Genomic DNA, 14,744 nt, shown 5'->3' on the forward strand with positions numbered 1-14,744 from the left:
TCACTCGTGTTGTCATGAGTGGGAACCGAACTCGGGTCGCCTGGTTTGTAGTAGCACAGAGCGCTAACAGCTACACCACCGCTCCCCACTATACAGCTCCACACCCATGCGAACCTACAATTATAAGTTTGGGCATAAGTAGCTTAAAGTGTAAGTTTATTTATTTAAAAAGTGAGAACTTTTGAGATAAGGATAATCTCATTTGCAAGAGTGACCTGGACAGTCAGTGGGCGAAGGCCACTAAAGTGAAGGTGGCAATACAGTGATCCCTCGTTTATCGCGGTTAATGGGGACCGGAACCCCTCGCGATAGGTGAAAATCCGCGAAGTAGGATTGGCCCCCTAGGAATTTCCGTATATGTGTGTGTTGGTACCAGAATGTTTAAAATATGTATATTTATACTTTATATATATATTTTACTTAAATCTATTCAATTATAAAACCTTAATATACATTCACTCTCTCTCTCTCTCATACGATACGTATTATGGTGTTCTACACTCACCAATGACAGTAGTATCTTGAGACTTGACTCCAGTAATGACGACGACGACGATGACAATGACGATGACAATGACGACGATGACAGACCTGTGCAGTTCGATGAATGTGATGATGAATGATGATGATGATGGTGTTACTGCACAGGTATAATGAGGCCTTTAAATCAGTTCGGGAAGCGCCTCATCGTCAGATATTGGCGCTGGATCGTCAACATTTGCTTCTGAGAGAGGCGAAGAGGCTGGTGGTGGCAGAGAAGAGGCTCCCACTCCACTCGTAGAGGCTTCAGGTTTACTCGGAGGCTCTTCTGCTGGAGGCGCTGATGGTGTAGCTGGGGGTTTTACTTTGGAGAAGAACATGGTGATGAGTAGTTGCTGTCGTTGTTTTTTCAATTGCTGCAAAATGCCCTTGTACAAGGACATAACCCTGTCAACACGGTTGCTAAACTCGACAGCTCGAACCATATTATCGTCGATGTCTTGTGCAAATCGTTGCATTGCCCTTGCCATGTTGCACAATTGTTGCAGGTTCTCCAGGGTAAGGCCAAGCTCTTCAATTTCTTTGTCTTGCTCTTCTTCGCTTTCTTCTTCACTTGCAGACTTCGTCATCTCAAGGAGGTCTTCATCTGTCAGTGGGTCCGAGTGGGCATCGATAAGGCCGTCATCACTGATGAGCTTAGGAAACTCATACTCCATGTAACGACGAGCAGCATCGGTCTCGGCAGAGGCAGCCTCACCATACAAAGGCACACTTTTGAGGCCGTATCTCTTTTGAAATTTATCGAACCAGCCTTTGCTGGCTGTAAAGCCTCGTCCTCGAGGAGGCGAATCACTCGTGGCAGAGCTAGTACTGGCTTGAGGTTCGTCAGGATCATCTTCAGCAGCTTCTTCAGCATCTCCTTTGTCGTCGTCATCGGACAAGGTTTGATCATAGAGAGATTTGGCCTTTGTCCTGATCATATTAGTGTCCAAACTCACGTTTTTTTTCCTGTAATCAGCAACCCACAAGGCTAATGCAGCTTCCATTTTCACAATTCTCTTATTACGCGGAGTTACCACACGTTTTGCTTCTTTATTAAAGCTTATTGCAGCAGTTTTGCGGATGTCAGCTTCGTCTTTTTTGATGTAGCGCACTGTCGATTCATTCACTCCATAATGGCGTGCCACCGCGGCATAACTTCTGCTCTGTTTTAACATATCTAAAAGTTTGACCTTTTCACTGATGGTCATCATCTTCCTCTTCCTCTTGGGCTCACTAGAGGAATCTTTCGCAGGGGCACGGCGCTTAGGAGGCATTGTAAGGGCTTAACGAAAAGCTAATTTCGAACACAACACTAAGATACGTGAGACACAGTTGACAGCGTGAACGAGAGTGGCGAGATACAACAAGGGAAGAAGCTGGGAGAGGATGCGATGATGCGCAGCCAATCAGCTCACGGGATACATCCACTCGTGCTCTCATTCGTCGATCTCGCGCCGGGAACTAATCACGTGCCTTGTCTGAGTGCCCGTGGGTATGTACAAAGCCTCTGAGAGTTTCTCTCTTTGTCTGGCATCCTGGGAAACCGTTTCTCTCGCGTATCACGATGAAACAACGCTGCTTTCCGCAATACGGCTGCCGATATGGCGGTATTTTTGAATTTTTATTTTTCGATGAATATTTTTGAAAAATCCGCGATGCACTGAGGCCGCAAAACTTGAACCGCGAAGTGGTGAGGGATTACTGTAAAGCGAATTTCACTGCCCCCCCTCTCTCTCTGTATAATACCTCGTCACAGAGGAGCTGTTCATCTGTCTCTATGTGTCTCTCCTCTGTCTCTCTCTCTGTGTCTCTCTCTGGGTTTGTCTCTCTCTATGTGTTTACCTCTCTCCGTGTCTGTGTTTGTCTCTCTTTGTCTGTCTATATGTGTGTGTCTCTCTCCGAGCTTGCATTCACACCTGATGACGGTTGCTTGTGTTGCAATCGAAACGTCGTATTCTTTTATTTATTTTCTCTCTACGTGACTTTACCGATAGAACCAAAGAGAAGGTGGCAATGTTGGGTGGTTGTCCAGGGCGCATGTGGCAGGACTTCTGGTCGAGATACGAGACGCCTAGGAGGGAGCCCCCCCCCCCCACAATGTCTCCACTTCACCGGGGATCCATAAACAACAACCCCCTTTCCACTGCATGTGCACCGGACCCAAAACATCCCCATGCACAAGATGGGGGGGGGATAACTCTGGGTGGTCGACACAGCGGGATTCATGAGCTCACTTGCTGTACTGCCCCCCCTCCCCCACTCAGGGTAGATGATCTCGGACCCCCCACTCTGGATAGATGATCCCGGGCCCCCCACTCTGGATAGATGATCTCGGGCCCCTCACTCTGGTAGATGATCCCGGGCCCCCCACTCTGGGTAGATGATCCTGGCCCCCCACTCTGGGTAGATGATCTCGGGCCCCCCACTCTGGGTAGATGATCCCGGGCCCCCCACTCTGGATAGATGATCTCGGGCCCCCCACTCTGGATAGATGATCTCGGGCCCCCCACTCTGGATAGATGATCCCGGGCCCCCCACTCTGGGTAATGATCCCGGGCCCCCCACTCTGGATAGATGATCCTGGCCCCCCACTCTGGGTAGATGATCTCGGGCCCCCCACTCTGGGTAGATGATCCCGGGCCCCCCACTCTGGATAGATGATCTCGGGCCCCCCACTCTGGGTAGATGATCTCGGGCCCCCCACTCTGGATAGATGATCTCGGGCCCCCCACTCTGGATAGATGATCCCGGGCCCCCCACTCTGGGTAATGATCCCGGGCCCCCCACTCTGGATAGATGATCCCGGGCCCCCCACTCTGGATAGATGATCCCGGGCCCCCAATCTGGGTAGATGATCCCGGGCCCCCCACTCTGGGTAGATGATCCCGGACCCCCCACTCTGGATAGATGATCTCGGGCCCCCCACTCTGGGTAGATGATCCCGGACCCCCCACTCTGGATAGATGATCTTGGGCCCCCCACTCTAGATAGATGATCCCGGGCCCCCCACTCTGGATAGATGATCTCGGGCCCCCCACTCTGGATAGATGATCTCGGGCCCCCCACTCTGGATAGATGATCTCGGGCCCCCCACTCTGGATAGATGATCTCGGGCCCCCCACTCTGGGTAGATGATCTCGGCCCCCCACTCTGGGTAGATGATCTCGGGCCCCCCACTCTGGATAGATGATCTCGGGCCCCCCACTCTGGGTAGATGATCTCGGGCCCCCCACTCTGGATAGATGATCTCGGGCCCCCCACTCTGGATAGATGATCCCCGCCCCCCACTCTGGATGATCTCGGGCCCCCCACTCTGGGTAGATGATCTCGGGCCCCCCACTCTGGGTAGATGATCCCGGGCCCCCCACTCTGGGTAGATGATCCCGGACCCCCCACTCTGGGTAGATGATCCCGGGACCCCCACTCTGGGTAGATGATCCCAGGCCCCCCACTCTGGATAGCTGATCCCGGGCCCCCCACTCTGGGTAGATGATCTCGGGCCCCCCACTCTGGGTAGATGATCCCGGGCCCCCCACTCTGGATAGATGATCTCGGGCCCCCCACTCTGGGTAGATGATCTCGGGCCCCCCACTCTGGATAGATGATCTCGGGCCCCCCACTCTGGATAGATGATCCCGGGCCCCCCACTCTGGGTAATGATCCCGGGCCCCCCACTCTGGATAGATGATCCCGGGCCCCCCACTCTGGATAGATGATCCCGGGCCCCCCACTCTGGGTAGATGATCCCGGACCCCCCACTCTGGATAGATGATCTCGGGCCCCCCACACTAGATAGATGATCCCGGGCCCCCCACTCTGGATAGATGATCTCGGGCCCCCCACTCTGGATAGATGATCTCGGGCCCCCCACTCTGGATAGATGATCTCGGGCCCCCCACTCTGGGTAGATGATCTCGGGCCCCCCACTCTGGATAGATGATCTCGGGCCCCCCACTCTGGGTAGATGATCTCGGGCCCCCCACTCTGGATAGATGATCTCGGGCCCCCCACTCTGGGTAGATGATCTCGGGCCCCCCACTCTGGATAGATGATCTCGGGCCCCCCACTCTGGATAGATGATCTCGGGCCCCCCACTCTGGATAGATGATCTCGGGCCCCCCACTCTGGATAGATGATCTCGGGCCCCCCACTCTGGGTAGATGATCTCGGGCCCCCCACTCTGGATAGATGATCCCCGCCCCCCACTCTGGATGATCTCGGGCCCCCCACTCTGGGTAGATGATCCCGGGCCCCCCACTCTGGATAGATGATCTCGGGCCCCCTACTCTAGATAGATGATCCCGGGCCCCCCACTCTGGATAGATGATCTCGGGCCCCCCACTCTGGATAGATGATCTCGGGCCCCCCACTCTGGATAGATGATCTCGGGCCCCCCACTCTGGATAGATGATCTCGGGCCCCCCACTCTGGGTAGATGATCTCGGGCCCCCCACTCTGGATAGATGATCTCGGGCCCCCCACTCTGGGTAGATGATCTCGGGCCCCCCACTCTGGATAGATGATCCCCGCCCCCCACTCTGGATGATCTCGGGCCCCCCACTCTGGGTAGATGATCCCGGGCCCCCCACTCTGGGTAGATGATCTCGGGCCCCCCACTCTGGGTAGATGATCCCGGGCCCCCCACTCTGGGTAGATGATCCCGGGCCCCCCACTCTGGGTAGATGATCCCGGGCCCCCCACTCTGGGTAGATGATCCCGGGCCCCCCACTCTGGGTAGATGATCCCGGGACCCCCACTCTGGGTAGATGATCCCGGGCCCCCCACTCTGGATAGCTGATCCCGGGCCCCCCACTCTGGGTAGATGATCTCGGGCCCCCCACTCTGGGTAGATGATCTCGGGCCCCCCACTCTGGGTAGATGATCCCGGACCCCCCCCCCCCAACTCTTGACGAACAACCGCGGAGCGCGCAACTCAAAGTGAGGGCATGGCGCTTACACACAGCCGTGTCGCTCGCAGCCCGCGTCGCCTCGTCCGTCGTCTCGCCTCGTCCGCGCCCAGCAGGAGAAGAAGCAGCAGCAGCCGCAGAAGAAGAATCGGCACCCCACGATCCCGCGGGGATCTCCGCTCCGTCTCCTCACGGGATCGTAACCTCGGCACCCCCCCACCCCCACACTTGTGCGCATGCGCACTTCCGCCACCGCTGCTGCTGCTAGGCTACGGTGGCGCGAATGCTCGCCCGTCGCGGTCCATTTACCAAACGCGCTCGGCTTGTGCAGACTGACACACCGCGGCGTTGCCTAGCGACCGCTCCTCATCCTCCTCATCCTCCAGCGTCGCTCATCGCAAGCCGCAGTGAGAGGCCGCCAGACCGCCCGCGCCTTGTCCCACGACGTTGATCGCTTTGCTGTCTGTGCGGCGGGACGTGGGAGGAGACGGAGTGAGAATTCGGCGCTGATTGGTGGTGGGAGTGAGGAGGATTTGGAGATTTGAAGATGAACATCGGGCACCACGAGTCAGTACCCACGCGTATATTACACACATGCCGATCTCCTCAGTAACACAAAAAATACAATTTATACGTTTGATATAGAGTATATATTCATAATCAACGTTTTTGGGTTTAGATCGCGTTATTTATAAATGTGTCGTAACCCTCCACCACCCTACACGGCCAATCAGTAAAAAAGTGTCACGTTGACAAAAGACAAATAGTTCACTGCTTTAGCCCACAACATTTACAATTTTCACGCTTCAACACACCGGTGGGCTAAAGCAGTAAACTATTTGTCTTTTGTCAACGTGACACTTTTTTACTGATTGGCGGGTGGTGGAGGGTTACGACACATTTATAAATAACGCGATCTAAACCCAAAAACGTTGAGTATGAATAATATTGGTCGCGAAAGCCTACGTGTTAAATAGAGTATATATATTAACGGCAGGTGGATTATAATATAATGTTTAACTTATGAGGCGCCTTTGACCAGAGCGCTCCGGTAACGCGGTTAATGTCGGCGTCAATCGCGACCCCGTTGAAAGTGACGCCAACGTTTTTACTTTCAATTAGCGGAGCTTTAAAGCCCCCCCTAGGGGATGTTCTGGCTCGCTGAGAGCCCTTCGTGAACAGATTACACGATCGGAATACTGTACACTGTGGTCGTGATGTATTCCGCCTGGAGGAGGAATCCGAAGAGCTATGAAGCTCTTTGTGCACATGTCCAGTAGGGGGCCACGGGGTCAGTGAGTAAACAACAAACAATTTTTTTTTTAATATTCATATTCTTGGTTCTTTCGGTAAAGTCACGTAGAAGGAAAATAATAAAAATATAAAATGTTTTTATCGTATTGCAAAATAGAGAGAAGGTTAGCAAGGAGCTAAAAATGGATTTTAAAAGTATATACTGTAATAACAAATTGCATAAGTACGTAAACTCCTGCCGATGTTTTCAACACTCAATGCAACCTTGAACGGAAACTGCATATTGTGTCTGCGGTTAATGTTGTTGATCTTCTACCCCTAATTTGTGTTTTTGATCTCATTGCTCAGATTTTTGTTTGGTTGTTTTTTTCCTTCAGATTTCTATCTGTTTCATTGTGGTAAGCCGCGTTTTAATGCCGTTGCTTTTGTTATATTGGTGGCCCAGGTCGCCCTCGAAAATTATAAATTACACAATTCGCATAACTGCTCATTCTATAAACATGGCCAAGACCTAAGCGACACTTGGACATCTGTGAAAAAGAGCTTCAGAATAAATACAGATTCTAATTCTCTGGCTCTCACAGCCCAGTGAGAAGAGTTTTGAGTACAATTTTTATTATGAAAGTCGATCGCACGGATATATAATTATTATCATCATGCGCCATATTGCAATACAGTCCATCTCGTGTCTCATTGTGTTCGTCAATGTCCATGTTGTCTTGACCGCGGGTCGGCAACCAACATAACACAGTCATGTTTTTGGAATCCATGTGAATAACGTCGTGAATCAGTCCTTAAAGAGCCACCACATGCTCCCAACTCCCGGTCTAGGCCATTTGTCATAGCAGATTATACTCACAGATTTAAAACTTTCCTCTTGCTATGTTACTCTGCTTCTTTATAGAGTTCAGCTTTCCAAAACCACCCCCATCTGCTCTCTTCTTTAATGTAATTATAGTGATCCCGAAGATGCCTTCAACAGCCCTTAGATGAAACTAGGTGGCTGTGTACGGTACCTACTTTTTTTAAAGATCAGTGCTCCTCTCGATATCGTCGTTAACGCTCAATAAGTGTTAACCACATATATATTTACGATGACATGTGTACAGTCCACGAATAACACACGAACATTCACGGCTTGTTTTACAGTTTAATTCGAGATACCATGAGAATGAAGCAGAGGAGGCTGGGGTTGGCTGGATTTGGAATGTTGTATACAAACTCAGTTTGCACCGTAATGGAGCAATCTGGCCATGAAAATCAATCAACAAGACCACATCTCACCAATAACTAATCTGCAGTAGTTTTATAGCAGGGGGCGATGTTGCTATGTGTAATCCTGATTGAGTAATTTTCAGGTAATTATGTTTCGAATTTGGAAGACGTGGATCATGTAATTGTTTTTAAACTAAGCTTAATTTTTAATTTTACCAGGTAAGGCCCACTGAGCTACGTAGCTCTTTTTCAGACGTGACCTTGCCACAAATTATAGCTCAACGAAGTGGCTTTTTACGTGGAAATGTATAGCAACCAAAACAACTCGAGAGGAATGTTTCTAAATGATGTCTGAGATGTTTTGTTTTGTTTACTTCAACCGTGCTGCAAGACGGCCACTGGTATTTTAAGTTTAATACACCCGAAACAATCACCAGGGTGGCCTGCCAGAATTCGAATCGCGCGTTGCCGATCTGTCACAGGGATCGATATGTTGTGGGTGGTGGCTGGACTGCGCGTGGCATGTGAGAGGCAAGCCTGTTGTTCGATCACGTTAGTGCATGTGTGTATTTAACTTATTTCGCGCCGTACGCAGCCAACCGTACTCATCGGACGTGTGATCGGAGTGCAGAGTACAATGACACGAAAAAAAATGTTTTCTTGCGTGTTAAAGTTTGTCACGTGGTTGATTACACTGTCGCAAAATTCTTGTTCCTGGGTAGTAAGTGTTATTTCGTCATTGCTTATGCCTAAAAAGTAGAAACGATGGCTATTATTCCCCACAAACTTTGCTTTTGTGACCAGGACAGTGATATTTTGAAATTTACTTATTTTCAATGAGAAAACGGGCGAATTTGTGTCTTTCGTTCCCATAAAGTCAGAAAAAAACCATATGAATGAAAATGAACGTGTATTTATACTAAAGTAATACAAAAATTACTACAAAAGATTTAGAAATGAGTAGTTTTTAGAGATTTACGATTATACTGTAAATCACTTTCATGAATCAGCCCCCAAATGTAGTCTCCCATCATGTTATCGTTATACTGTCCTTGGAAGCAGCGTTCAAAGTCAAGTATATCCTGGTGGAAGCGCTCGCATTGCTCCTCCGAGTAGGCTCCCATGTTCTCCTTGAATTTATCAAGATGAGCATGAAGGATATGGACTTTGAGGGACATCCTACAGCCCATTGTGCCATAGTTCTTCACCAGTCTCAACCAGCTCCACATAGTTTTCGACCTCGTGATTGCCCAGGAAGCCACGAACCACTGCGACAAACGTGTTCCAAGCTGCTTTCTCCTTACTAGTGAGCTTCTTGGGGAATTCATTGCACTCCAGGATCTTCTTTATCTGTGGTCCGACGAAGACACTGGATTTGACCTTTGCCTCAGACAGCTTAGGGAAGAAGTCTTGAAGGTACTTGAAGGCTGCCGACTCCTTATCTACAGCTCTGGCAAATTGTTTCATAAGGCCCAATTTGATGGGCAGTGGTGGCATCAGCACCTTCCGGGGGTCCACCAGTGGCTCCCACTTGACGTTGTTCCTCCCCACAGAGAACTCGGTCCGCTGTGGCCAGTCCCGCCTGTGGTAGTGCGCCTTGGTGTACCTGCTGTCCCAAAGGCAAAGATAGCAGGGAAACTTGGAAAACTGCCTTGGAGATCCATCAGGAATGCCACAATTTTGAAGTCTCCGATTACCTCCCAGCCGTACTCATCATACTTCAAGGTGTCCAGCAAGGTCTTGATGCTGTTGTAATCCTCTTTGAGGTGCACCGAGGCACCGAGTGAGCCAGGGGAAGAGACGGGTACTTGTTACCATTATGGAGCAGCACAGCTTTGAGAATCCTGGATGAGTTGTCAATGAAGAGGCACCACTCATTCTGGTTACATGTGTAGTGGTGATACGCGCTGGGGTAGGGATCGTGTGTCAGCGCGTAGTGATTGGCTGTGTGTGATGGTGACGCGCGCTGACGGTGGGGGATCAGGGGTCAGCGTGGGGTCATGGGTTGTGTGGTGGTGATTGGCTGTGTGCCGGTGACGCGCTCGAGAGGGAGTGATCGTGTGGCAGCGCGGCGTGATTGGTTGTGTAGTGGTAACACGCGCTGGGGAAAACGGATCGTAGGAACAGCGCGGCGTGATTGGCCAACTAAGGAGCGATGCTCACGTCGAGGTCCGCATACACTTCGTCTCCCGTGAGCGGGGACTATATAAGGGGATGCGCACAGGCGCACGGGGAGAGAGTACCAGCGAAGACGGAGGAAGAGGCGGAACCCTGGGACCCGGGGCCGAACGTCCGTGGGAGAGCCGGCTCGTGGGACTCGGAGGTGGTGGCCCACGCCCAAGCCGGGGTGGGCCTGTAGGCTTCACGGACGTTACGGGGCCAAGTGAAGTGTGTGTAGCCGGAGGAGTAGAAGCTACACGAGTCAAGCGAAGTGTGTGTAGCTGGAGGAATAGAAGCTACACGAGTCAAGTGAAGTGTGTGTAGCCGGAGGAATAGTAATTACACGTGTCGAGTGAAGTGGGTGTAGTCCGAGGAATAGAGACCACTCGTTGTATAGTGACAAGTCAAGATTTAATAAAAAGTGTGTTACCCGTCAAGGAGTTTCCTGCCGTCATTCAAATACTTCACATGTGATTCCAACTGCCTCGAACAGACTGGTCACATTGTGGCAGAAGCAGAGCCCATCTTGACGGGAAAAGAAGCTGCAAAAAGTTTGGTGACGCTTCCTCTGATCTGCGACTTGCACACTTTCATCCAACAAGTTCCACGGCTTGAGCCTAGACGTCAAAAGCTCGGCATTGGACTTGGTGAGTCCAAGATCTCTGATCAAGTCGTTGAGGTCTTTTTGGTTGAGGTAGTATGGGTTTCTCTCCTCAGCTCCACCTCTGAAATTGTCATCTGGATCTACAACGTCTTCCTCGCTCTCTGACTTGCTGCTCTCTTCTAAAGATGGCTAATCTCTCTCCGGAGGAGTGGGTACGGGGAGCTCATGGCAGTGTGGCACCAGGGTGATGGATGAAGGAAGGTCTGGATACGTGATAGCAGGTGCATTCTTGTCAGTCCGACGTTTGGAAGGGTCCACCATGCAGAAGTAGCAGTTGCTTGAGTGGTCAGTGGGTTCCTGCCAAATTCTTGGGATAGCGAACTTCAACCACAGCAAGAAAGTAGGCAACGCCTACTTAAGCATTTTCTTGCTGTGGATGAAGATTGCTGTGTTGTGATCGAAACGTTGTGATTTGTTTGATTTTATTTCTACCGACGTGACTTTACCGAAAGAACAAAAGAGTATGGATTCCTGCAGTCACAAAAGCTGCAAATCAAGATTAAACGAAAGCATCACAAAATCGCAAATTAAACATAATGAATATGTAGGGACTATATAGCAGTAACTGTACGCATTGGGGTGGTGGGGTACATGACATTTAGAAGAAGTAACGTCAGCGTTTTGTGTGAACATGTCCCCCTGACCCCGACCGACTTGGTAAAAGCCGCCCCCCCCCCCCCCACTGAACGCGTGTGACTTGGTACGGCCGATCGTGCGCAATGAATAAATAAATACACGCAAACTGCGCAAAATCGCTAATGAAAGTAATTTAAAGTTGACAGATGGGAAAAATTAATAGCGCTTGCTCACGTCGGGGCTTACGGCGTGGTACCTGGCTAATTTTTTTTTATGTAAACCCAACCGTTGGAGAGCCAAGCGCGCGACCACACACAAACCCACACACAAACCCCGCCACAAACCCACACACAAATTTTTACTTTTATATAGACAGATTTATATTACTGGGAAGTTTTAGAATGTTCTAGAAGTTACTCCACGTTTACTGAGGGCTGAATCTATCTCTAATGTTCTGGAAAATAGGTACATTTCAAAATATCACTGTCCTGGTCACAAAAGCAAAGGGTGTGGGGAACAATAGCCATTTTCTGTACTTTTGAGGCATAAGCCTTACGACCCAGAAACAATAATTTGTTTTTGTTACACAGTGTTATCGACAGCTTCAAGAAGGTGCTGGCACTGGCATTGTTTGACTCACTTGAGCTGGCTTGTTTCCACTGCCACTCGTCAGGACAGAGCTTCCTTGTGAGGGTCGGGGGGCGGGCGAGCTGATGTGGCAGCTTTACGCTGACTGCCGGCGCCTTGGCATTGGTTGACATTGCACTTGGATTGTGTTTAGCGGACCCCCCCCCCCCCAAATGGTTCGTGCCTCTTGTATAAAAGTGTGGTTGTCAGCATTCCTTTCACTCATACCTTCCCCTGCATCGTTACAAAGAGGAGGATGGCGTCCGATACTCAGTGAGTTGACGGGCAGTAAGGTTCACATCATTTGACAGCTCAGCACCGGTTCTCGTTCAATGATTGCCTAAAGTAATGGTTTGCGTTAAACGCTGGCGAGAGACCGTGTTTAAAGTAAAACATACTTAAATCAAAACATGTGTGTACAGGAACTACTGTATATGTTACGAGAATATAATTTCAGAGGTTCACGTACAAGATTACAAAATATTGTGTTTTATGTATCAGGTTTATACAGATCTGTATTACATTGCTTTGTATGTTAATTTTATACGGTAGCGTTTGTGAATTATGGATCTGATCATGTATCATGAGCAATTTATGTTACACTTGAACGCCATTGCTAATGCAGTTACTGAAATGCGAAGTAGCAAACACTGCATGTACCTATTTGTGTAAAATATGTGAAATACTTTACATTGTACACAGAACTACAAAAATACACTCGGATTCTTGGCTTTAATGCTCAAATGATTGAGCATTAAAATAAAGCTCAATCATTTTTATCGTTTCAAAGTTGTACAATATTTCTATGTAGAGATGAGTAATCATTCGCGTGATATACGTGTGTAATTCTGATTAGATGTTCATGGTTTTTGCGTTTAGTTTGTTGTCATTCCTCCGCACCTCCGATTAGCACGGTTGCGAAAGAAGTTCAACATACATGCATGTGGTATGCTAGTGGTTGACGCACGATTGCAATGTTGCGTGTTCACACCCTGCCTGGGGTGGACTTAACTTGTCGTCTCGCTGGAGCCAATGAAACAAGATTCCAGATATGAAGCTTTCGTGACTGCAAGGATTCATATTCTTAGGTTTTTTCGGTAAAGTCACGTAGGTAAAAAATTAAAATTAATAAAAGTCAAATAAAAAAATCACGACTTTGTGGGGGGTTTTTTCTGTGGTAAGAGTCAGGAATCACCACCGTGGGAACGGGGCCATCAATTTCCACCACTGGCATACGCAGTGTGATCACGCCAGTACTCGCTCGGGCAGGGGGCTGCGGTACAGTGTCGGTGAAGCCTGTGCGTGCGCGTGGTTTTTTTGTGTGTGTGTGTGCTTGACATTAAACAATGCCCCCAGGCAAGTGACAGTGGCTCCGTACAGCAGAGCAATTGTTAAAAGCGGTGACGTTCCATCTTATGCATGTTTAAAATTCAGAGAAAAATGGCCAGGTGGCTCAAATGGCAGCAGAGCACTGAGCAAAGACTGCCGAGAACCTGGGATAAAATCCACACGACGCCCTGTGATGACACTGGGGGAAGCGAGACAAGCAATGGTCTCCGCCTGGTCACCAATGGCAGCCTCCCAAAACACCCATCGTATTAAATGTGTCCATGCGTTGAGTTGGGATAAACTCTAGCTCTGACAATTAATACATCGGTTTGACTCTTATGCATCAGAGCAATCGCAAAGGAGAACACACGGCAAAGAGGTGACCCTTACTGTGTAAAGGATACAACGGCCGCTTGAATATTTAGATAAAATACCTTTGATCGATTTCATCCTTCGTCTTTCTTTGACACACGGGGTGTACTGCTACATGAGATTTCTGGATCGATTCTTCGAATGATTTTAAACCAATAGGATAATTGGAATTGTGAAAATAAAGAGAAATGTTATTAACTAATGAACATATATGAACACACTCACTTTATACTTTCTTTACTGTGTTAGCTCCATGGTGTAATTGAGGCATTTGCGTGTTTAGTTAAGTGTTATATTGCACACAAATGTGGCTGTCAAACAGCGGAGCTCTTAGAATTATCACCGAGTGAGGCTAAAACTTTACGTCACTGCTTAAAGAGACAGTAAAAATGAAGCACTATTAAAGTGGTAAGAGCTGCACTCTTCTTATTGGGGTAAAATATATGTTCATAAAGTCATAGTACAGAAATAAAATTATAGTAAAATCTATATGCTCAGTCAGTCTATACCCTTGGTGTCATCTCTGCTCTCTTTTAGTCCTTACCAGGGCTGTGATAAAGACACTCACATTGTGAATCGCAGACAAACAAGAAATGGGCAGCATAAAATACGGATAAACAGGCACAGAAACACCCTGAAACAGAGAAGCAAACATGGACAAATACAACATCTGTGGGCCCCTTTTTTGCCGGTATCAAGATGATGAAAAGATTATAGGATGACCCTTGCCCGACCGGGTACGGGTACCCATTTGCGACCCTGGTGCGGCCGGGTACAGGTAAGGAATCAAAACCCGTTTGCGACCTCTGCTCTGTCTGTAGTCGTATCCTCAAATCTTGCAACTCAATTTTTACCCACTTCCCAATGTGCTATCAACTGCAAATTTGGTATACTTGTGTCATACTGATGACAATACTATATTCTATCATAAAAAATGAAATTTTTTTTATTTTAAAACATTCTTTTACACGCTTTTTATTAACTCTGTCTGTTGTCGTATCCTCAAATCTTGCAACTCAATTTTTACCCACTTCACAATGTGCTATCGACTGCAAATTTGGTATACTTGTGTCATACTGATGACAATACTATATTATTTCATAAAAAATGAAAATATA

At 48.7% G+C, this 14,744-nt stretch overlaps 2 protein-coding genes across 5 annotated transcripts in view; one reads left to right on the forward strand and one right to left on the reverse strand.

The window, feature by feature from the left end:
• Positions 1 to 11,995, reverse strand: part of CMTR2 (cap methyltransferase 2) — a 22,918-nt gene extending 10,923 nt beyond the window's left edge. The window contains exons 1-2 of one of the 4 annotated variants that reach the window (XM_078606651.1): positions 11,939 to 11,989; positions 5,739 to 5,892 (exon numbers count right to left, since the gene is read on the reverse strand). The gene's annotated coding sequence lies outside the window, so the exon portion shown is untranslated. Of the gene's footprint in view, positions 1 to 505; positions 2,810 to 5,479; positions 5,590 to 5,738; positions 5,893 to 11,938 lie in introns of those variants that run through there. The other 3 variants (XM_078606652.1, XM_078606650.1, XM_078606649.1) reach the window with 3 other exon arrangements.
• Positions 11,996 to 12,115: 120 nt separating this feature from the next.
• The window catches only part of LOC144727663 (purine nucleoside phosphorylase-like), a 35,617-nt gene continuing 32,988 nt past the window's right edge, over positions 12,116 to 14,744 (forward strand). The window contains exon 1 of the mRNA XM_078606646.1: positions 12,116 to 12,198. Coding sequence (XP_078462772.1) covers positions 12,182 to 12,198 — 17 coding nt within the window. The 5' untranslated portion in view covers positions 12,116 to 12,181. The remainder of the gene's footprint in view (positions 12,199 to 14,744) is intronic.

Source organism: Lampetra planeri, chromosome 26 (assembly GCF_965212315.1).
Source record: "Lampetra planeri chromosome 26, kcLamPlan1.2.h2, whole genome shotgun sequence".
NCBI lineage: Eukaryota > Metazoa > Chordata > Hyperoartia > Petromyzontiformes > Petromyzontidae > Lampetra > Lampetra planeri.